General features: G+C 38.4%; 1 protein-coding gene across 1 annotated transcript in view; it reads left to right on the top strand.

Annotated features, from left to right (window-relative positions):
- The first annotated feature begins 2,713 nt into the window (after positions 1-2,713).
- Positions 2,714-24,212, top strand: part of LOC133569612 (cysteine-rich secretory protein LCCL domain-containing 1-like) — a 60,230-nt gene continuing 38,731 nt past the window's right edge. Inside the window, exons 1-2 of the mRNA XM_061922071.1 lie at positions 2,714-2,881; positions 3,087-3,412. Coding sequence (XP_061778055.1) covers positions 3,161-3,412 — 252 coding nt within the window. The 5' untranslated portion in view covers positions 2,714-2,881; positions 3,087-3,160. The remainder of the gene's footprint in view (positions 2,882-3,086; positions 3,413-24,212) is intronic.

Here is a 24,212-nt window from a genome sequence, read left to right as displayed (position 1 = left end):
AACAAACAAAGAACACACAAAAAAACACAACAAGTGCAAAACTTCATGAAGTACAAACCGGACAAAAAAAGTAAAATACACCTCACGGGATGATACAAAACAAATACAAAACCAGAGAAAAAAATAAGTAAAATAATAAATATAATACATTTAAAAGCATATTCACAACTCTCCCTTAACTCTTTCTTCTTCAATAGCGAATGTTTGAAAAAGTTCATTTTCATTTGAATTGTCAGGTATTATTGCCATGTTGTACTAAGCAACCAAGACAAATGCATGATAGCTATTTTTAATTCAGAGTCGTATTTTCCTATTTCAAATCTATTGTGTTTTTTTTTTTCTCCAGCATGATTCTTGATGGGCACTTACATCTAGTGGTACAACGTGCAGCTGTGGAACTGTGGTCTGAACACACTTGTAGTGGTTTTCTTGGGCTTGAAAATCGTCAGCAAACACACAAGGCCCACCGTGATTAGCTACAGTTTCCACATGTGCCACATGACAAAAGACAAAACCTGCATGTTCCATTATTTTACTGGAATTGGCTCCTCGTCTTTGAGCGGGAAGGAAACGCTGATGACAAGTTCAGGCTTTGGAATTAACAGAGCATTGGTTTGTGTTGGAATACCACCACCACCATAAACCCCAGATAGGTCACCTGTGAACATTTAAGAAGAATGGGGGCCACTTTTGCTACCTTGCTCCACCCGAGGGGGCAGATCTGTTTTAGATTAACATATTTCTGAACAAGGTTGGAGGATATTTAGCAACACTTCACTAAAAAACACATTTCTCACAGAAATCATGTGTGAAGGCTGTGAACTGCTGATAAAATTGAAAACATATTAAATAAACAAACTATCCAGATTGTTAGAAAAAGGGACAAGCGGTAGAGAATGGATGAATTGACTATAATGTTGCATAATACATCAAAGAACATAATAGCAATCACCAGATATCCTTGAACACATGTCCCCTGAGGCTGTGAGCGGTATAGACTATAACAGGTAAGTGCTATAATTTCCACATCAATTTCAGGCACGTTAAAAATTAAAACAAAATCAAGGAAGCAATTATAATTGGAAAAAAAAATAGACTAATATTAATAATGCAGTAAAGTAAAGGTAGAGGGGGTAAAAAATCACAATGAAGACACAAAAAGGAAAACAATACATTGTAATTATAAGGTTTTTCAATTTTCTTACTCCAAAAGAAGTGGAAAAAAGTACAACTTATGCACTAACAAGCTTTCCTGTCATTATCATACATACTGTACAATTATCTTTTTACTTGTCTTATTTTTATCTTATTAATTATATATAATAATAATATAATAAAATATATGTGAATGTGAGTGTGAATGTGGTCTGTCTATCTGTGTTGGCCCTGCGATGAGGTGGCGAGTTGTCCAGGGTGTAAAACGCCTTCCGCCCGATTGTAGCTGAGATAGGCATTAGCGCCCCCCCCTCACAACCCCAAAGGGAATAAGTGGTATAAAATGGATGGATGGATATGTCTCCTCCTGGTAAAACAGCTGCCCACATTGGATTGTTTTAAATCTTGTCTTAAAAACCCACTTTAATTTTCTGGCTTTTAACTCGACATGAGTAGTGTGGTCCTCTGTGTCTTGAATTCATTGATATGGTTGAAAAATATACATGTATGTTAATAACAAGCTTCCAGCAATGCCACCGCATCATTAATCAAAACACATATATTTTTAATACTATACAGTATTATTGATAATATATTCCACATCATTAGACGGATAATATAACCATTATTATTAATATTATTTTTTTTGGTTTATTTTTGTATTATCAAAAATAGATATTGTTGTTGTTATCATTATTCTGATTATCATTAATGATAATAACCAATAATCCTCACAACAACAACAATAGCTATAAATAACAAATTATAAGAAGAAAAACTGGCAATAATGGAAATGTTAAATATATATACAGTATATATATATATATATATATATATATATACTACTGTTTATTCCCTTATATATATATATAAATATATATATATATATATATATATATATATATATATATATATATATATATATATATATATATATATATATATATATATATATATACTGTATGTATAATTAGACTTAGACAAACTTTAATGATCCACAAAGGAATTTGTTCCACACAGTAGCTCAATTATTATATACAATACTTATATTTATATAATTATATTTATATATTTATAATAATTAATAGATACATGAATCATAAATAATAAAGTCACATTTTATGAGAACTATTTAGCACAAAAACATGGCTTTAAATGCTTAAGTCTGCACTTATTCAACAAAAACAAGAAGAAAGATAACAATAAATATATCCACACTTAAAAATGGACTAGAATATAATCAAGGAATCATGTTTTCATATTCTGTCTTTCTGATTATCATCCACCCATCCATTTTCTACCGCTAATTCCCTTTGGGGTCGCGGGGGGCGCTGGTGTCTATCTCAGCTACAATCGGGCGGAAGGCGGGGTACACCCTCGACAAGTCGCTACCTCATCGCAGTCTTACTGATTTTAGTTAGTTATCATAAGTTGAGGGCAAGAAAAAAAACGACTCATGTCACCACCATTGACGCTTTTGGCAGCAGGGAAGTGGGCTGGAGGGGGCGTGGCCAGAGGCAGAGTGTGAAGCCTGCTGAGTTGTGGATAAAATGTGTGTTAAGCGATGCTGGTGGAGCCTTTGCTGCAAAAACCTGGAGGGAACAAAGTGGAGACACGTTGGTCGTTGTGTATCTGAACTCTGCACGTCACTCAGGCCTGAAGGATTAGCATTTGCACCTTTTCTTTGGCACACTGCTTGGATTCATTCAGCCTCGTTCTATTTAAGGTACTTTTTTTTTTTTTTTAGGAAGAACTTTTTGCATAAAGCAGTGGCTTGATTAGTATGTTTTTATCATGTACTTTTTTTTTTTTTAGCTCATTTGGAGCTGTTTTATTGATGTTTTGAAAAAACTATACCAACTTGATTTTAGTGGCGTACTGTACAGCATTTCTGCCACTAATAGCACAACTCTTCATGTTTCTGTTGCCAGCTGTCATCCACCGACGCACGGGAGTGTCTCTCCAATCTCACTGTTTATTTCTACCTTGGTGCTGATAGTAAAAGATGAGACCTAGAAGTACGAGCCTGCTGCTACTGCTATTGCTCGCCCAGAGGGCCGTTTCCATGGCGATGCATCCAAACGCCACAGGTTGGCAGCAGATTCTAGACAAGTACCTGGATGAGGATGGCGACTGGTGGCAGGCCAAGCAAAGGGGGAGGAGGGCCATCACGGACACCGACGCCCAGCTCATATTGGACCTTCACAATAAGCTCCGAGGCCAGGTGTACCCCCCGGCCTCCAACATGGAGTACATGGTGAGTGGATGCATTAGGTGGACTATTATGGTGTGTAAACCACCGCATGGCACCTACCTGACCTAATTTAACATACTGCCAATTTAAACTATAGTGCTGGTATGTAACTTAGCTCTTGACATTACAGGATAAAACTTGACATTTCCTGGCTGCCCTCAGTCTACGTCTGAATAAAAATGGTCTACAGCAGGGGTGTTTTACCCGGCCTGCGAGATGAGTTTGCGGAGTATAAAAGGGAGCTGGAATGTTGAAATGAAAGAAACTGCTGTTCTAAATGTGTCCACTAGATGTCGCAATAGCAAGTCTTCGTATCCTCTGCGACCAGAGCGCATATGACTTCAGAGGGGCGGAGCTATGTGTCGTGTTAAGATAGAGCTAATGTTTCTGTGTTTGGACACTACGTACTCACGCTGTTTATTAGTGATAGTATACAAACCCCGTTTCCATATGAGTTGGGAAATTGTGTTGGATGTACTGGACAAGCTGCCACTTCATCGTTGTGCTTGTGCTATTTTTTCCAAAAAAGAATACTATCTGAAGTGGTCTTTATTTTTAAAGTCCGGTCCCCTTGGGTACAGATTTTCTTCCATGTGGCCCCTGAGCTGAAATGATTTTGACACCCCTGGTCTACAGCATGGATTCTTAAACTTTTTTCACCAAGTACCACCTTAGGAAACACTTGGCTCTCAAAGTACAACCATAATGACCAACACAAAAATGTGGTACAGTAGCGTAGTAGGCCTGATTATCCATTAAAAATAAGGCAGAGGTTTTATCCAACAAGTATATTTATTATTTCAGCCACTGCAACTTTACAAACAGCTTGAACAGTAACACTGTGTTTGAATATTTAATTAAGTTATTCTGATACAATTACCACAGTTTGAGAATTATTCGTCAAGAGAATTGGTATTGATAAACAGTTGCTGATTGGTCAAGAGTAATTATTATTTGTATTTTATTTACCGGAAAATCTTCTATTTTTAAATGCAAATTTTGTATGTTGTTCTGTAAACAACATTACTCCATAGTCTCCATTTTTTCCTCCAGCGGTCTGTTTTCTTGCTGCCCCCAGTCTCTTCTTGAATAAAATGTGTTGATATACAAATAACCATCACTTACATATTTGTTATTGTTGACATAACAACTACTTTAGCAATATCCTAAACCACAGTCTCTATTGTTTGCTGCATCAATGCATTTCCCAGCTGCCCTCAGTCTCCTCTTGGAAAAAAAATGTCCAAAGTACAAATAACCAGATTTTTTGTTTTCTTATGTCAGATTTTTGCTGTCGTTGCTGCAACTTTGTTACATTTGCGGATGCGCGGCACCGCTTTGGCAGTAGGATATTCCACAGTATCCACTTTGCTGAAGCATATGGCTAGAAATAAACAACACACAATACAATCAGAATCAGAATCAGAAATATTATATTAATAAACAACCCGTTGTTGTACCTCAGTTGTATACTCAGTCTTTACTTTTTGGTGCTCTAAATCTTCTGTTGAAAAACAACAGTCAAGATATTAGTTACTAGTTGCTAAACGATGGAGCAGATTTGCCAATACTGTACTTTATGTAAGAAAACAATGGGGATACTGTTGTGATCCGGCTTCCGGATCACACATCTCTAGCATGTTTATGTAATTTTTGTATTGTCCTATGTTTTGATCATGTTTTGGACTCTACCGATCCCGTTTGTTAGCGCACTTCCTAGTTTTGTATTGTCACCATGGCAACCTAATTACGCCTCCTGCACGGACTCATTACGCACACCTGTTTTGAATTATTTGTGTTGTATTTAAGACCACCTGCTACCTTAGTTCCTCCTGGCTGTTTTGTTTGCTACTTGCAACACGCACGTTAGTTCTTATTTTTGTAATCACTATTGCTAAGTCTCGCCTTAGCTTTGCGTGCGCTCTGCACCTCTATTCCTGTACTCTGCTCTCGTTGCTAATTATTAGCATAGCTCTCCGTGCATTCGGCACGCCTTTTCTTTGCATTTTGTACCAGTATTATTTTTGTTTTTGTATTAAATCTAATCTTACCTGCAACTCCTGCCTGTCCTGGTCCTCTTGCATCCCTGGGGTAGAAACACGCATCCATTATGCCTCGCCATCGTGTCAGATACGAACGGTACAAAACGATCCTTATATGTTCTTATCTGTCATTCATTCATCACCCATAGGCTCATAACGCTCGATGTCATCAACCACAATGCACCTGCTCCCGCTCCTTTTTTTTACATCTGGTTTGCCGCAATGCATTGTGGAACATCCAGTATTTTAGTTAACCCTTTGTTAGGCTATAAAATAGAAAACAAATCAATCCAGTGTCAGTGTTTCTCAAATAATCAATATCAAATACATGTATGGATCAAATCAATTCACTTTTAACTCCTTTTAGCTGTAAATAATAATAGATCAATTTATCAGCAGTTAAATCTAGCATGCAAAGTATGAATGATCATCACACATGAACTATATAACCCATAAGTTACAATAAATACAGCTTAATTGTTAAGCCATTTTGGATCACTTTGATCCAGAAAGTGGTCTGTTTATTTGCAGCCCTCAGTCTCCTCTTAAGTAAAATGTGTTGAGATATAATTAATTGGTTACTAATGAGTCGATCAGATTTGTCATTGCTGATTCATAGTTATATTTGCAGGTACAAGGCTTAGCATTAGTAGCAAGCTCCAGGGTCTCCATTTTGATGCTGTGGCTTGTTTTCCTGCTCCCCTCAGTCTTCTCTTAAATAAAATTAGTCAAACTAAAAATAACAGTTTGTTAAATGGTCGAGCGGATTTTTTCATTGCTGCATCGTTACGTTTTTGGGTACACGGTGGCTGGAAATACCGCTTTGGTAGTGCTGAACCCCATAGTCTCCAATTAGATTCAACGGCTTGTTTTCTTTTTGCCGTCAGTCTTCTGTTGAATAAATTTAGTCAAGATATTAGTCACTGGTTGCTAATTGGTCTAGCAGATTTGCTCGTGATTGTTTAGCCACTCCGGACACTGCAGTAATATACAGTACTCCATAGTCTCCATTTTGCTAAAGTGGCCCGTGTTTCTTGCTGCCCTTAGTCTCCTTAAGAATGAAGTTGACCTAAATAGATACATGGGTTCTCGTCTGTTATTATTGTGTGATGCTTTCAGTGCAGCAAGATTTCGGCAGCTATTTTGAAGTATTAACCACGCCAGTGGAACAGCAGCATTATTAATGACCCCAGTCTGAACTTGTTTAGTGTACTTTTGTGGGCCGTACAGCTCAGGGACAGCCACCAGAGCAGCTGGCACGTTTCCTACTAAGCACCTTTACACACGTTAGACCTTACACATGTGACTTTGGTTGTTTTTACAAGGGGGGATGTTGCCCACGATCATAACTTTAGTCCTGCTATGCGAATTGTTTGACTTTAACCTCTTGGTCCTCACGTGTGTGTGTGTGTGTGTGTGTGGTGTTCTTGTGAACAAGTTAGGACATAAATCATGGTCCCAATACGAAAAACCATTGCATCTGATAGAGAATGTCTCATTTGTCTCATGGTGGTGAACTCTATCAAAAATAGGGTGGTCCCAAAAAGGAGGGATTTTTCCAATTGACTGTGTGTCGGTTTTAAAAGTGCTCCCCCTCTGGTAAACTTATGAAATAACAAGTGTGTGTAAAAATTTGAAGTGCTCCCCCTCTAGCCAATATATGTAATAAGTATGTGTACGAAATTTAAATGCACCCCCCTTTGGCCAAAATTAATATAAAAAAATCGAATAAATATGTATATCGAGACATACTGATTAATAGCCAATTAAAAATGAAAAAATAAAAAAATAAAAATAAATTAACTAATAGCAGTCTTTTTCTCATAATGTGTCGACTTTTTTCTTAAAAAATTGGGAACAATTTTTCATATTCTTTCTGTTTCTGTAATATTGCATTATTTTCTCGTAAAACTAAATGTTTTTTAATGTAAAATTATTACTTTTTGTGCAAAATGGTGACATTTGTCATATAAAATTCTGAATTTAGTCACAATAGTGCTAATTTATTTGTTGTTCTTGTAAAATAGTGAAATTTTTTTAGCAAAATTAAGACTTTTGTCAGGATTTTGCCAAGCAAATTTTCGAATATTATAATACTGTTGCCAAAATTTTTAAGCTTTCTTATAAAATTGTGACTTTAGTCGAGTAACATTGCCAAAATGTTAAACTTTTCTTGTAAACTCGTGACTATTATTGAGTCAAATTCCAACTTTTATAATAATATTGCACAAATGTTCAGTTTTTCTTGTAAAATTTTTACTTGTGTTGAGCAAAATTATATAAAATTTTATTATAGTACTGTCAAAATTGCAAATTTTTCTTGTGAAATTGTGACCTTTTTCTTGTGAAATTCCAACAAATTTTTCACAACAAGGGACGGTGAGAGTGTGTGAGTGCACGCAGAGTCCGCCAGATCGCTTTTCACCATGCAATTAGAATCAAGAGCGCGGCACCCCGGCTTGTTTTACCAGGTGTTTCACCCCATCCGCCCCCCCCTAACGAACCCTCACAAACCCACAAACGTCCATAAAGTCAAGTGCTGCACGCTCGGCCATCTGGAACACTTGCAATTAGACTACACGTGTAGCTGCGGCCATTGTGAATGGCCACCGACGGCATCTGGGCCCGGTAAAAAAAAAATCAATACAGCATCCAGAAAGCAATGATTTCGTTTTTTTTGAGTCTTTCACTAAAAGAGCTACAGGACAAAAGGTGTATTATTCCATGAAAAAGGCAAATAAACATTTCCTGCTGGGGGCAATTTCTGGACTAAGTAATTGTCTAATTGAGAGTTTGGATTTGAGGATCACGTGCGTGTGTGCGTGTGTGCGTGTGTGCGTGTGTGTGTGTGTGTGTGTGTGTGTGTGTGTGTGTGTGTGTGTGTGTGTGTGTGTGTGTGTGTGTGTGTGTGTGTGTGTGAGAGAGAGAGAGAGAGAGAGAGAGAGAGAGTGGTGAGTGAATTGGGCTTGGCAGGCCTCTACTTGAGACCTACTCATGTGAAGAAATGCTGAGCCAGCAGCCAGCCATGCACAGCTCCTTTCTACTGTCTCCTGTTACAGTTGGCTGTTTTCTCTTTCTTTCGTTTTCTTTTTTTGATTTATTTTTCTTTTTTACATTCAGAGGCACCCGGGGGTGAACTATGTGGAGTCATGCAACAAGTGGACGTGAGGTTAGAAGGAGGGTTGGCAAGGAATAGGTAAACAAAAACAGAGGTCTAAGATGATACACACAGATTTGAAATTGAAAGGGGAGAGGGTTTCTAAGGAACTGAAAGGCCGGAGGCGAAGGTTGAATAATCAAGAGGCGGGGGAAAAACAATAATAGATTCTTGGAAAAGTGTGAAATAAATCTCAGGATAGAAATAGTTCAAATTTTATGCATGTTATTAAAGCCCACTTAGATACAACTGATTGTTTTTTCAAGTCTTTATGTCAAAATAATAGATTCTTGGAAAAGTGTGAAATAAATCTCAGGATAGAAATAGTTCAAATTTTATGCATGTTATTAAAGCCCACTTAAATACATCTGATTGTTTTTTCAAGTCTTTATGTCAAATATAAAAATGTTTTTTTAACACAACTTTGTTACTAGCAGTCAAATAAAAGGGCCTTAATATTAGTGTCTTATTCATGTTTGAATGACACATAAGCCTTCAGCTAGGTGGCAGCAGTGCTCTAGTGTATTTTAGCACGGGGGGGGGGGGGGGGGGCGGTAATGGCACCCCACCGAAGGCCGCAAGAATTAAAGGATGTGGGAGTCACTTTGATACATTTTCTATATTAAAGATGCTTAAACTAATAGAATTCAGCGGAGTTTATGCTAAGCTAGCCGCACAAAACATCTATATGTTTGCTTAGTGTTACATGTGACAAAGTAAATAGGTGTTAAAATATAATAATATGGTTATGGTGTTAGTTTATTTCAAAGATGCATACAGTTATGATATGACACATCACATATTTGCAGTTTCTCATTGCAGCATCTACGAAAAGAAGTAGGAAGAAGCAGAGCTTATTTAATCCAACCCATTTTTGTTTCATGGCAATTTCTATCACATCCATTCCATCCATCCATCCATCAATTTTCTACCGTTTATCCATAACTTCTCTCGTATGTCTAGTTATTATTCAATTACATATACTAACCCCAAAACCAGTGAAGTCGGCAAGTTGTGTAAATCGTAAATACAAACAGAATACAATGATTTGCAAATCCTCTTCAATGTATATTCAATTGAATAGACTACAAAGACAAGATACTTAATGTTCAAACTGCAAAAACTATGTTATTTTTTGCAAATTTTAGCTCATTTGGAATTTGATGCTTGCAACATGTTTCAAAAAAGCCGGCACAAGTAGCAAAGAGTGAGAACGTTGAGGAATGCTCATCAAACACCTTTTTGGAACATCCCACGTGTGAACAAGCTAATTGGGAACAGGTGGGTGCCATGATTGGGTATAAAGATAGCTTCCATGCACTGCTCAGTCTTTCACAAAGAAGGATGGGGCGAGGGTCACCACTTTGTGAACAAATGCCTGAGCAAATCGTCAAACAGTTTAAGAACAACAATTCTCAATGAACTATTGCAAGGAATTTAAGGATTTACTTCCTTTACTCACTGCACGTAACATTTAATGCCCATGACCTAAAAACAACAACATCAGCGTTTAAAGGATATAGCCACATGGGCTCAGGAACACTTCAGAAGCCTACTGTCACTAACTACAGTTGGTCGCTACATCTATAAGTGCAAGTTAAAACTCTACTATGCAGAGCCAAACCAATTTAATAACAACACCCAGAAACGCCGCCGGCTTCGCTAGGCCCGAGCTTGTCTAAGATGGACTGATCCAAAGTGGAAAAGGGTTTTGTGGTCTGATGAGTCCACATTTAAAATATTTTTTGGAAACTTTGAACGTTGTGTCCTTCGGAACAAAGAGTAAAAAAAGAAGCATCCGGATTGTTCTTGGCGCAAAGTTGAAAAGCCAGCATCTGTGATGGTATAGGGGTGTATTAGTGCCCAAGGCATGGGTAACTTACACATCTGTGAAGGCACCATTAATGCTGAAAGGTACATGCAGGTTTTGGAGCAACATATGTTGCCATCCAAGCAACGTTATTATAGACGCCCCTGCTTATTTCAGCAAAACAATGCCAAGCCACGTGCTACAACAGTGTGGCTTTCTAGTAAAAGAGTGCGGGCCTGTAGTACAGGCCTGTCTCCCATTAAAAATGTGTGGCCCATCATAAAGCGTAAAATACGATAACGGACACCCTAGACCAGTGGTTCTCAACCTTTTTTCAGTGATGTACCCCCTGTGAACACATTTTTCTAATTCAAGTACCCCCTAATCAGAGCAAAGCATTTTTGGTTGAAAAAAAAGAGATAAAGAAGTAAAATACAGCACTATGTCATCAGTTTCTGATTCAGTAAATTGTATAACAGTGCAAAATATTGCTCTTTTGTAGTGGTCTTTCTTGAACTACTTGGAAAGAAAGATATAAAAATAACCCAAAACGTGTTGAAAAATAAATAAGTGATTCAATTAGAATAATAATCAACTTAAAGTGCCCTCTTTGGGGATTGTAATAGAGATCCATCTGGATTCATGAACTTAATTCTAAACATTTCTTCACAAAAAAATAAATCTTTAACATTAAAATGTATGGAACATGTCCACAAAAACCTAGTTGTCAACACTGAATATTGCATTGTTGCATTTTTTTTCATAGTTTATGAACTTAAATTCATATTTTGGTGAAGTATTATTCAATAAATATATTTATAAATGATTTTTGAATTGTTGCTATTTTTAGAATAATTTTGAAAAATCTCACGTACCCCTTGGCATACCTTCAAGTACCCCCAGGGGTACGCATACCCCCATTTGAGAACCACTGCCCTAGACTTAAGCTGTACATTAAGCAGAAATTGGACAGAATTCCACCTGAAAAGCTTCAAACATTTGTCTCCTCAATTCCCAAACATTTGAAAATATCGTCCTGAGAACCAGCGTCTTTTGCCACGGACATTTGCTTTTGTTCATTTAGTTGTGTCGAAGAGAAAGGGCATAAACGTGACTGTAAAAACTGGCATGGCTCCATCTGCATGGGAACATGGTGAATATCTCTTTAGGGTATATTTTGGTGATTGCCACAACATAATAGAAATTAAGACACGTTGTAATGTAATACATAGAATACATACTTTATTTGAGACTTAAAGAAAAACTGAACTTTTTGAGGGGAATTTTGCCCATCCTGCACCATCCTTGTGTGACACGTCTTACTCTTTTCTGTGCATTGTAAATTTAAAAACTGCTGATAAAAGCTAGCTAACAATGCAAGTTATGGGGATACGATCTATTCCGCCTATAAAGCCCCTCCCCAAAACGTTCAACAAACCTTAAACATTGTTTTATATACATGCTATATGTGATGTAATAGCATGCACATTCATGATGACATGTTATATTTAAGATACTTTGGTCATTTTAAGCGTTACTGTAACTTCTTTTCAGGGTGCATGTATTTCACAGTGTATATAGCCACTAGGGTTGTACGGTATACCGCGATACTAATGAATCATATTTGGTACTATACCACCTCTGAAAAGTAGCGTTGATATTTTTTGGCATCACAACATGAGAACAAAATCTACTCTTTGGGTGACCTATTTGTTCTTCATTGTGACAAGTCCCCTTACTTCTATTGTCTCATGTTAAATTCATATCATGGATAGATAGTGTAGAGGTTGCCTTCTGGTGGGTTCTTCAGACCACCACTCACTGCCAAGAGAGCCCGGAATTCTGGGTCAGTTTTATTTTCATCAAACGGTGCAAAGTCTTTTGCTTTTCAGCAACATGTCTTTCTCTCAGTCTGCGTCTCTCCACAGCACCTCCAACTCTCACTACTCGTCTCATCACGGCTGCTGCTAATAAAGGCGACAGGTGATTAGATAACAAGGCCCACCTGAGCCATCTATGCACCTGTCGCTTTCTTCGAGGCCGGTCCTGACACACCCCGTTCCCAGGCAGGCCCTCAGGCCATGCCCCTCCTTCACAGATAGATAGATAGATAGATAGATAGATAGATAGATGGATGGATGGATTAATAGATAAATAGGTAGATAGATAGATAGATAGATGGATGGCTGGATGATGGATGGATCGACAGACAGACAGACAGACAGATAAATATATAAATAGATAGACATACAGACATAGCAAAATGAGCAATGAACAGACATTTCAAAATATCGTGTGAGTACACGCATGCACACACACACACACACACACACACACACTCACACACATACGTACGCGCACACGTAAGCACACGCAAGCATCCACACACACGCACACGCAAGCACACACACACACACACAAACACCCACACACAAGCAAGCACCCACACGCACGCACAGCACACACACACAATGGCAATGCTTTTGCTGCTACTGCAAGATGCCGCAGATCGTGCACTGAGGAGGGAGCGCATATTTCACGACCCTGACGACTTATTTGCCCGAAGTGACAAATATTTATTTGAACGCTGCAGTCGACCCTTTCTTAAACTTTTGTTTTGACATTAAGTATTTCCACCGAAAGACAATGTAAATGTATTTTATGTCATCTGTTTGTGTTTTCTCCGTGTGTTTGATGTTCGGCTATTCCGCTGGAATTGTGCCCTTATATTGGAAATTAAGGGTGTTTACCTATGCAAATTACAGAATTGAGGGCGTTTACCTATCCATATTGGGGAAATAAGGGTGTGTTTATATGCAAATAACCATTTGGTATTTAGCAACTTAAAAACAGCAGGTGGGATCAATTGGGCGGTTTAAGAACACGTCATGAATTTGAATGCACTCCTCTTAGGAAATCACTTAGGAAGAAAGATAAGAGGAAAAGTTAGGAATTTTTTGCTGGACGGGGCCCAGTGTGAGCCTGACACCAGAAAATGAGTTCTTCTATACTAACTGTCTGTGAATGTTATCATTCATCCAGGTCATTGTCATCTCAGGGCATTCAATTCATCGCTCTGTACTGTTTGGTTTGTCTAAAAAGATGTTTCGCCTCTCATCCGAGTAGGCTTCATCAGTTCTTAAGTTAACACTTACAAGAAAAATGTTGCTGCAGCTTGGTTAATATTCTGGTAACAACTATTTTCATGCAGATCATTTTCTATAGCGTTTTTTAAGCTGAATAGATGAATCCCAATTGTCAGCCTCCTTGTACCAGCAGTTTTTTTACTACAGTATTTAGAATGCACAGAAAAAAAAGACGCGCGTTATTGTGTCACATAGAGATTGTGGATGATGGGTAAACATGTAAAAAGGTGCACTTTTTCTTAAATCTAAACTAAAAACACATAACATTTGTATAAAAAAAAGCAAATAAATACCAGTGACGAACTGAAGCCGCAACATTTGATGGGTGAAGTGATAAGGAACTTTTTTTTATTTTGTCAGCGTTAAAAAGAGCAAAAGAATGCTGGTTCTAAAGAGGTTATACCAAGGGCCAATCAAAACATAAGGTGTCGGCGGAAAATGGCCCCCGGGCCGCACTGTGCACATCCCTGCTATACAGCATGTATTGAACACATTACTTTCCAATTTCACCGACTCTTTGTGGGGTCTTTTATTCTGCACAACAACCTCATCATCCCGCCAGCCGGTCCGTCTTTGCTTCAGTGTGTCCCAGTAATGATGCCTGCTCAATTAAACCCACAAGCTAACTTAAGCTAAGGTAATGAAAAAAAGTCTCGAGGGAGTTACTTTAAAAATACCCAACAATGACAAGCAGGAGAGTCAAGCAGTGCCAACGCAAAGAGCCTGAATTTAAAAGAAAAATACCACCAATCATGGTATAATTAAATGGTCGATGATTCACATGCTCCATGAATGTTCTCAAAATGTGCGGCAGCTTGACAAAAATAAAGACAAATATTATTTGTTTTTTTTTTACTTAAGCTAACATTAAAAAAAAAAATTGTTCCAGATCACATATGGGATATTTGAGATATTTGTGTTGGAAAACATAGAAGATACATTGTGGTAGTTTATGAGCTTTTTCTTTTGGGTCAGTGCTGGACCGCCGTCACGTCTCAGAAGACGCCGACAGCTCCAGTCTGCTGGAAGACTGCATTGCCGATACACACACACACACACACACACACACACACACACACACACACACACACACACACACACACACACACACACACACACACACACAGTACAAGCACAAAACCATCAGATTTGTTATCGTCTGCCTTTGTATTAAACCAGAACCCGGCTGACCTTCTGTGGCGTTAACCTCCGGGACTCTTAAGATAACATCTATTCAAATCTCTGCCATTTCCTCCTCCCTGCTGTCCTGCTTTCTCTTATCCCCATGGCTTTGTTCCAATTCTGTCATTATACAACTTAAAAAAACAACATTTCCCTAGAAAAGCAAGTTTCACACTCCGGGGAAATCCTCAAAGCACCTCCTGTGGCTCCTTGGGTACATTTACACCACATATCAAAATGATCTCTTTCAATGATCACGCCAATTTGTTTACCTTCCCTGTGCATGTGGTTGGGCTGCACACAAAAAGTAATAATGATGACATGTATTAGAACCAAAATGATAGACACCCAGTCTGGTGGAATAGGTGATGTACTTAACAAATGTCATTTTTAGCAGTGATTATTAGAGTAATGTAGTCAGTTCCTGAATGGACTAGAAGTGCCTGTGGCTCATCACAATGCCACTAACTCACACTAATGACCCTGACAAAGCACAACATCCCAAACATAGCAGCCTTTTTTTTCTCTAATTTAAATGGAGCCCAGGGCCTCACGGGACAGACATTACAGTATTATTCAGAGCTGGGAATACTTTAAACCTGCCAGCAAGATGCTCTTCAGGTGGAAGTCTGTGGTTGGATGAAACGGCAACAAATAGCATAAACCAGAGTGATTTGACTGAATGGTTCTGGGGAAAAAAAAATTTTATTTTGATTTTTATCTTGTTTGCGATCTCTATGCAAGCCTGTACTATTCCTTCAAATTGTTAGTTGAGTAAAACGTTAATATAGTTAGAAATGAAGACATGGCGAGATAGGCACCAGCGCCCCCCGCGACCCCAAAGGGAATAAGTGGTAGAAAATGGATGGATGAATGGGAAAATGGATGGATGAATGGATGGATGAAGACATGACATGATGTTTACGCTATGCAAAAAATCATTTGTATAACAAGGCTGCCGTGCTGTTTTTAACCAACTCTTGTATGTGACAAGATCACTGCTATTTTCAAGGACCTTCTACAAAGGTCTTCTATATCAGTGGTTCTCAAATGGGGGTACGCGTACCCCTGGGGGTACTTAAAAGTATGTCAGGGGGTACGTGAGATTTTTTTTTTAAATATTCTAAAAATAGCAACAATTCAAAAATCATTTATAAATATATTTATTGAATAATACTTAAAAAAAATATGAATGTAAGTTCATAAACTGTGAAAAGAAATGCAACAATTCAGTGTTGACAGCTGGATTTTTTTGTGGACATGTTCCATAAATATTGATGCTAAATATTTATTTTTTTGTGAAGAAATGTTTAGAATTAAGTTCATGAATCCAGACAGATCTCTATTACAATCCCCAAAGAGGGCACTTTAAGTTGATGATCGGTAGAAATCTTTATTTATAATTGAATCACTTGTTTATTTTTCAACAAGTTTTCAGTTATTTTTATATATTTTTTTCTAAATAGTTCAAGAAAGACCAGTACAAATGAGCAATATTTTGCTCTGTTAAACAATTTAATAAATCAGAAACTGATGACATAGTGCTGGATTTTACTTCTGTATGTCTTTTTTTTCAACCAAAAATGCTTTGCTCTGATTAGGGGGTACTTGAATTAAAAACATGTTCACATCACTGAAAAAAGATTGAGAACCACTGTTCTATATCTGTGATTCTCAAATTGTGGTACGTGTACGACCAGTGGTACATGGGCTGCATCTAGTGGTAGGTCAAAGAATCACTTGACAAAAGTACAGTGTTTTATTTTATTATATTCAAACACAGTGTTACTGTTCAAACGGTGTTTAATGTCACAGTGGCCATAAATATAAAATGTATTGTAGAAATAAAACCTCTGCCTTGTTTTAATGAATACTTAGGCCTACTACACTACTGTATTTTAATCATTGTGGTGCTTGGAGAGCCAAATCTTTTTCTGAGGTGGTACTTGGTGGAAACAGTTGAAGAACCACCGCTCGACATAACCAGAGTTTGGTATCGTATGGCACGCTAATGTTTTTAAGGAAAAAATTCTGCTCAAAGACCCTTTTTAATACAGGAGCGTTCTAGGGTTAAGGCCCTGCTGTAGAAATCCTAGTTAGATTTTGTATGTGACAAGACAGCCCTACTGTTTTAAGGACTTGCTGCAAAAATGCGAGTCAAATATTCTCTTTATGACAGTAGCTCTGTGCTGTTTTTAATTACTTACTACAAAATTGCTACTTAAAAGATCCTCTTTATGACAAGAGCGCTCTGCGGATTTCAAGGACCTGCTGCAAAAATGCTAACCAAAGGTAGTGATTTGAAAAACAACTACCGTATTTCCTTGAATTGCCGCCGGGTATATAGTATGCACCTGCCTTGAATTACTGCCGAGTCAAACTGCTTCGGAAAATAATTAGCGCATGCTTAGTATTACCACCTGGTCAAACTCGTGACGTCACGAGTGACACTTCCCCTCTCATCATTTTCAAAATGGAGGAAGCTGATTTCAATACCGGTGATTTGAAATCGCATAAAGGGAAGAAGATTAAGAGTTATTCAGTTGGATTTAAGGTCCAAGCTATTGAATTCCGGTATGCTGAAAATAACAGTAAGCAGCTATATTTTATTATTATACCATAGCTGTGTGTGTCAAATATGAGTCATTAAATGGCTCCCGCCTCCTGGTGGTAGAGGGCGCTAGTGATCCTTTTTGCGACTACTCGGCTGCAGAAGAAGTGACTACGAGTGACATGATATGTGCAGGGACCTTTTTAGGATGCAACACCACTACTCCTATGCTGGCTATGTAAACAACCGGGCTGAAATAAAGCATGTTCCAGTACTAAATACTCAGTGTATTATGTGTACAATAACACTTCATGGTGGCAGCGGTTGGATAAAAAAATCACCCACGGAGCAAAACGGGAGGGAGAGCTGTCCAAGGATAATTCTGTCGTCGCCCGCACGTGAGGAGCCGGGCTAACTGATAACAGCGGTATGATAGCAATTTTCTAGACTGGACTTTCAATCGAAGCAGGAGGTAATAAAGGAAGATCTCCATCGAGACAGAGAGACTTTTAAAACTGAAGAAAGATAAGGAAGACTTCTATAAACAAGTTATTGATGCTTTTGATCAGAAGGACCTGGCATGGACTTCATTTATAAGTAAAGGTAAGACAATAAAGTGTTTTTTATTAAATATACTTTTCATGATGGTATCCTTACATCACACTCAAATTTTTACTGCATGCCTTTGGTAAGTGCCGGAGTGAGAAGAGGTTTTAAAATAATTAGCGCATGCTTACCTTTACCGCATTCCTTAGGTAAGCGCCGGAGTGAGAAGAGGTTTTGAATTAATTCATACTTGCCAACCTTGAGACCTCCAATTTTGGGAGGTGGGGGGCGGGGTCGGAGGCAGGGCGTGGTTGGGGGCGCGGTTAAGAGGAGAGGAGTATATTTACAGCTATCCATCCATCCATTCTACCGCTTATTCCCTTTGAGGTCGCAGGGGGCGCTGGTGCCTATCTCAGCTACAATCGTAAAAAAAGTCGCCACCTCATCGCAGTATGTGTAGAAATCTTTTATTCATAATTGAATCACTTGTTTATTTTTCAACAAGTTTTTAGTTATTTTTATATCTTTTTTTCCAAATAGTTCAAGAAAGACCACTGCAAATGAGCAATATTTTGCACTGTTATACAGCCTAATAAATCAGAAACTGATGGCATAATGCTGTATTTTACTTCTTTATCCTTTTTTTTTTTTTTTCAACCAAAAATTCTTTGCTCTGATTAGGGGGTACTTGAATTAAAAAAATGTTCACAGGGGGTACATCTCTGAAAAAAGGTTCAGAACCACTGTTCTAAAAGCCGTAATGTTATTGTCACATATGCATACACAGTACATGGCAGTATTGTCTTGTTTAAGAGTGTCACAACATTGCTGTTTACGGCAGACGAACTGCTTTATGGTAAACGAAAACGTGACTGCTGTTGTGTGTTGTTACCGCGCTGGGAGGACATTAATGAGACTGCCTAACAAGAAACCCACATAAGAAACCAAGAACTCACCCTCAATCATTCTACAGTTACGACATCAATGGGCAGGCACTCTGTTTATATTGTGGGAAAACGGACACGAAAACAGGCTGTCGACACGTCACTCGGGTCCGCATGGAGCTGGAGGGGGCCTGGCCTCCAGCTCCGCCTGAATTTCGGGAGATTTTCGGGAGAAAATTTGTCCCGGGAGTTTTTCGGGAGAGGCGCTGAATTTCGGGAGTCTCCCGGAAAATCCGGGAGGGTTGGCAAGTATGAATTAATTAATTAGCGACCCTGTGGCAATATAAGGAAATACGGTAGTTTTCTTTACTATCCAATACCAAGTAAAATTCAGGCTGGTGTAGGCGATACCAATCCGATAACGAATTTGTGAAAATATACTTAACATGGCTGCTAAAATTTAAAAAAATGTGTATTTTCATATAATAACATAACTATCCTCAATAAACAACAGTAAAAATGTGAGAGAGAAAAATAACAAAAATTGGAACGTACATTTTTAAACTAACAATCATTTATAATATACTCACCTATAGCACAAAGTTTTTACTTTGAATTTATATGTATAATTTGCTAGCATATATATATATAAATACATATATGTCAATATATAAAATAAATAAATATATATATTCCGTGGTGAAGAAAGAGCTGAGCCAGAAGGCAAAGCTCTCAATTTACCGGTCGATCTACGTTCCCATCCTCACCTATGGTCATGAGCTCTGGGTCATGACCGAAAGGATAAGATCACGGGTACAAGCGGCCGAAATGAGTTTCCTCCGCCGGGTGGCGGGGCTCTCCCTTAGAGATAGGGTGAGAAGCTCTGCCATCCGGGAGGTGCTCAACGTAAAGCCGCTGCTCCTCCACATCGAGAGGAGCCAGATGAGGTGGTTCGGGCATCTGGTCAGGATGCCACCCGAACGCCTCCCTAGGGAGGTGTTTAGGGCACGTCCAGCTGGTAGGAGGCCACGGGGAAGACCCAGGACACATTGGGAAGACTATGTCTCCCGGCTGGCCTGGGAACGCCTCGGGATCCCCCGGGAAGAGCTAGACGAAGTGGCTGGAGAGAGGGAAGTCTGGGCTTCCCTGCTTAGGCTGCTGCCCCCGCGACCCGACCTCGGATAAGCGGAAGATGATGGATGGGATGGATGGATATATTCCGTCCTTCCTTGAATTGCCGCAGGGTATATTGTATGCGCCTGCCTTGAATTACTGCCGGGTCGAACTCGCTTCGCAAAATAATTAACGCATGCTTAGTATTACCGCCTGGTCAAACTCGTGACGTCACGAGTGACACTTCCACTGTCATCATTTTCAAAATGGAGGAGGCTGATTTCAACACCGGTAATTTCAAAATTGCATAAAGGGAAGAAGATTAAGAGTTATTCAGTAGGATTTAAGGTCCAAGCTTACACCACACTCAATTTTTACTGCATACATTTGGTAAGTGCCGGAGTGAGAAGAGGTTTTAAAATAATTAGCTCATACTTACTTTTACCGCATGCCTTTGGTAAGCGCAGGAGTGAGAAGATGTTTTAAATTAATTAGCGCCCCGGCGATGATTCAAGGAAATACGGTATATATATATATTAGGGTTGCGAATCTTTGGGTGTCCCACGATTCGATTCAATATCGATTCTTGGGGTCGCGATTCGATTATATATCGATTTTTTTCGATTCAACGCGATCCTCGATTCAAAAACGATATTTTTCCGATTCAAAACAATTCTGTATTCATTCAATACATAGGATTTCAGCAGGATCCACCCCAGTCTGTTGACATGCTAGCAGAGTAGTAGATTTTTTTTTTAAAGTTTTTATAATTGTAAAGGACAATGTTTAATCGACTGATTGCAATAATGTAAATTTGATTTAACTATTAAACGAACCAAAAATATGACATCTTTTATCTTTGTGAAAACATTGGACAAAGTGTGTTGTCAAGCTTATGAGATGCGATGCAAGTGTAAGCCACTGTGACACTATTGATCTTTTATTTATATTTTTTTTTTTATAAATGTCTAATGATAAAGTCAATAAGGGATTTTTAATCACTGCTATGCTGACATTATGACTAATATTGATACTGTTGTTGATAATATTCATTTTTATTTCACTACTTTTGGTTTGTTCTGTGTCGTGTTTGTGTCTCCTCTCAATTACTCCGTTTATTGCAGGTCTGAGTAGTTGCTGGGTCAGGTTTGGTTTTGGAATTGGATTGCATTGGTATGGTATTGCTGTGTATTGGTTTGTTGGATTGATAAAAAAAAAAAAAAAATCGATTTAAAAAAAAAAAGAGAATCGATTCTGAATCGCACAACGTGAGAATCGCGATTCGTATTAGAATCGATTTTTCCCACTCCCCTAATATATATATATATATATATATATATATATATATATATATATATATATATATATATATCAGCAGTACACATATATGACAAAATGCCCTTTCATACTGTACTTGACTTTTCAGTATGCAGCCTTTGGTGGGAAAAGTTTAGACACACCTGATCTAAAATTTTACAAGTAAAATGAAAATAAAATATTAGTAAAATATGGACAAAGTTTAGTTAGTTAATTAAAATATAAAATAATACAAACCAATTAATTAATTTGAAAAATTACAACAACCACAATAAACATGAATGTTAATATTTTCTTACGGGCAGAATTTTTGATACGCTAGGTTATGCAGTTAAACAATCATAGTATTATTAAATTTTTTTATTCTTACATGGGGAAAAACAACAGTGAAAATTTTAAGAAAAAAGCAACAACTGTTTATAGCATTTTTTTCTCATGTAAAACAATGTTTTTCAATATGGTCCCCGCATTGACTTTTCAGTAAGGGCCTGGCCCTTGGTAGAAAAGTTTGGACACCCCTGAAATGAAGTATCAAAAGTTTTTGCTATTTTAATTTGAGGATGGATATTAGAGTATAAAGATGTGGTATCAGCGGCATCGATATTTTAGCATCGATCTGCACATCACTCATGACTGGATCAGCTTCGTACGCCTCCACTCCACCCTGCCTTCAAACTGTCCTCTAAATCTGAGTGCCACCATTTCCTAAAACAATTACTGCAAATGCCAAGTTTCCAAACAACACTGTCCAAAATGAATGACCTCAATGTATGTACAATGTATGCTACAGCAATACTACAGTATTATTACACTGGACTGTATGAAAAAGACTAGAACATACCATTAATGGACAAATGGCTTTAGTACAAACATCACAATTCTCTTCTACTGTAATACTTCCCCCGTTTTCTGCACACTTAATTACACATGGAACAGGAAACCCGACACGTGCAGAGGAAGTACTTCTATACCCTTTGGAATGCGACCAGATGAGTGAGCGAGGGGGTGGAGTGGAGCAAATGAAGTGTCAAGCGAAATAAACAACGCAGCGTGAAGGTTGCTGAGAGACTTAAGTGGCGGAGGTGTCGTGATGATGAGATGGAAACAATACCTCCAGTACAGTTACGCTTAACCCATCACTCACTTTAATGTTTTTTTTGTGTCGAATATTGAGTCTTTGCAATATTTACTCTATTGGTGGAAATTATTCGGAATATTATGTACTAATCTGCCCTGTGTTTTTATTATATACATTCCAGAAAGTTGTGCTTGACAATGGTGTCCCTATTTTGCATTTTACCTCACCCAAAAATAAAATATATGCATGCAAAAGATAAAGTTCATCCAAACATTTCCCCAGAATGTATGCAATACAAAAGAAACATGGATCATATAAGAATGAAATTTAAGTGTGGGCATGGTATTTAATAAAAATGTCTTGTACCCAAACAAATCCTACCTGGGAATCCGTTCACTTAAAAGAGCCGTTCAAAAGATTTGACTAGTTCGTAAACGTCTTTTCACTAATTTGCATTTAGCTGTGTGACCCGCAAACTATTGGAGCTCGGATTTCCTTAGCCAGTGTTTCACAGAACTACACAGGAAGGGGTGCCAACTCCTCAAAAAAATAACCCTGATTGTTTTTATTTCCTTTTAGTGTAAAATGATTGTTATTCTGTCCTTATACATTAATTAGATGCACGTTTGGTCAGAGCAGCACAGTGGTCCAGGGGTTAGTGCATGTGCCTCACAATACAAAGGGCCTGGGTTCTGTGTGGAGTTTGCATGTTCTCCCCGTGACTGCGTAGGTTCCCTCCGGGTACTCCGGCTTCCTCCCACCTCCAAAGACATGCACCTGGGGATAGATTGATTGGCAACACTAAATTGGCCCTAGTGTGTGAATGTGAGTGTGAATGTTGTCTGTCTATCTGTGTTGGCCCTGTGATGAGGTGGCAAATTGTCCAGGGTGTAACCCGCCTTCAGCCCGAATGCAGCTGACATAGGCTCCACATATATGGATAGATGTTTTGGCATAATGCATGGAAAACAAATGAGCAGATTATCCATCCATCAATCCATCCATCTTCTTCCGCTTATCCGAGGTCAGGTCGTGGGGGCAGCAGCCTAAGCAGGGAAGCCCAGACTTCCCTCTCCCCAGCCACTTCGTCCAGCTCTTCCCGGGGGATCCCGAAGTGTTCCCAGGCCAGCCGGGAGACATAGTCTTCCCAACGTGTCCTGGGTCTTCCCCGTGGCCTCCTACCGGTTGGACGTGCCCTAAACACCTCCCTAGGGAGTCGTTCGGGTGGCATCCTGACCAGATGCCCGAACCACCTCATCTGGCTCCTCTCGATGTGGAGGAGCAGATTAATCACTCAATTTGTTTTCACTGTGCATGCTCCTTTATCTTAACTGTTACAGGATGTGGCCCGGGTTGTTATCCAGTCAGTGCTCAGGTCAATGCATACATCAGATGCGCTTGCTGGCAAATTTCACTTCGATAATAAAATTGGGACAAAACTGTTACCAACTTTTGAGCAAATAAATGACGTCTATTCAAGTAAAACATTGAAAAATAAAACATTCCTGGGAGACATTCTAACAGTTAAATTGCATTTGAGTCCAAATATTAAAACCTTTTTTTAAAATGTATTTACATTATGCAAGCGATTAATCAAGCTTAATCCAAATTCAAAAGTCTAGTATTTTCAAATGTGGATTTAAATGTACAAACCCTGTTTCCGTCTGAATTGGGAAATTGTGTTAGATGTAAATATAAATGGAATACAATGATTTGCAAATCATTTTTAACCCATATTCAGTTGAATATGCTAAAAAGACAACATATTTGATGTTCAAACTGATAAACATTTTTTTTTTCAAATAATCATTCACTGTAGAATTTGATGCCAGCACTACGTGACAAAGAAGTTGGGAAAGGTGGCAATGAATGCTGATAAAGTTGAGGAATGCTCATCAAACACTTATTTGGAACATCCCACAGGTGTGCAGGCTAATTGGGAACAGGTGGGTGCCATGATTGGGTATAAAAACAGCT

This window comes from Nerophis ophidion, linkage group LG15, assembly GCF_033978795.1.
Source record: "Nerophis ophidion isolate RoL-2023_Sa linkage group LG15, RoL_Noph_v1.0, whole genome shotgun sequence".
Taxonomy (NCBI): Eukaryota; Metazoa; Chordata; class Actinopteri; order Syngnathiformes; family Syngnathidae; genus Nerophis; species Nerophis ophidion.
Note: the sequence above shows the minus strand (reverse complement) of the source record. Positions and strands in the feature narration are given on the sequence as shown.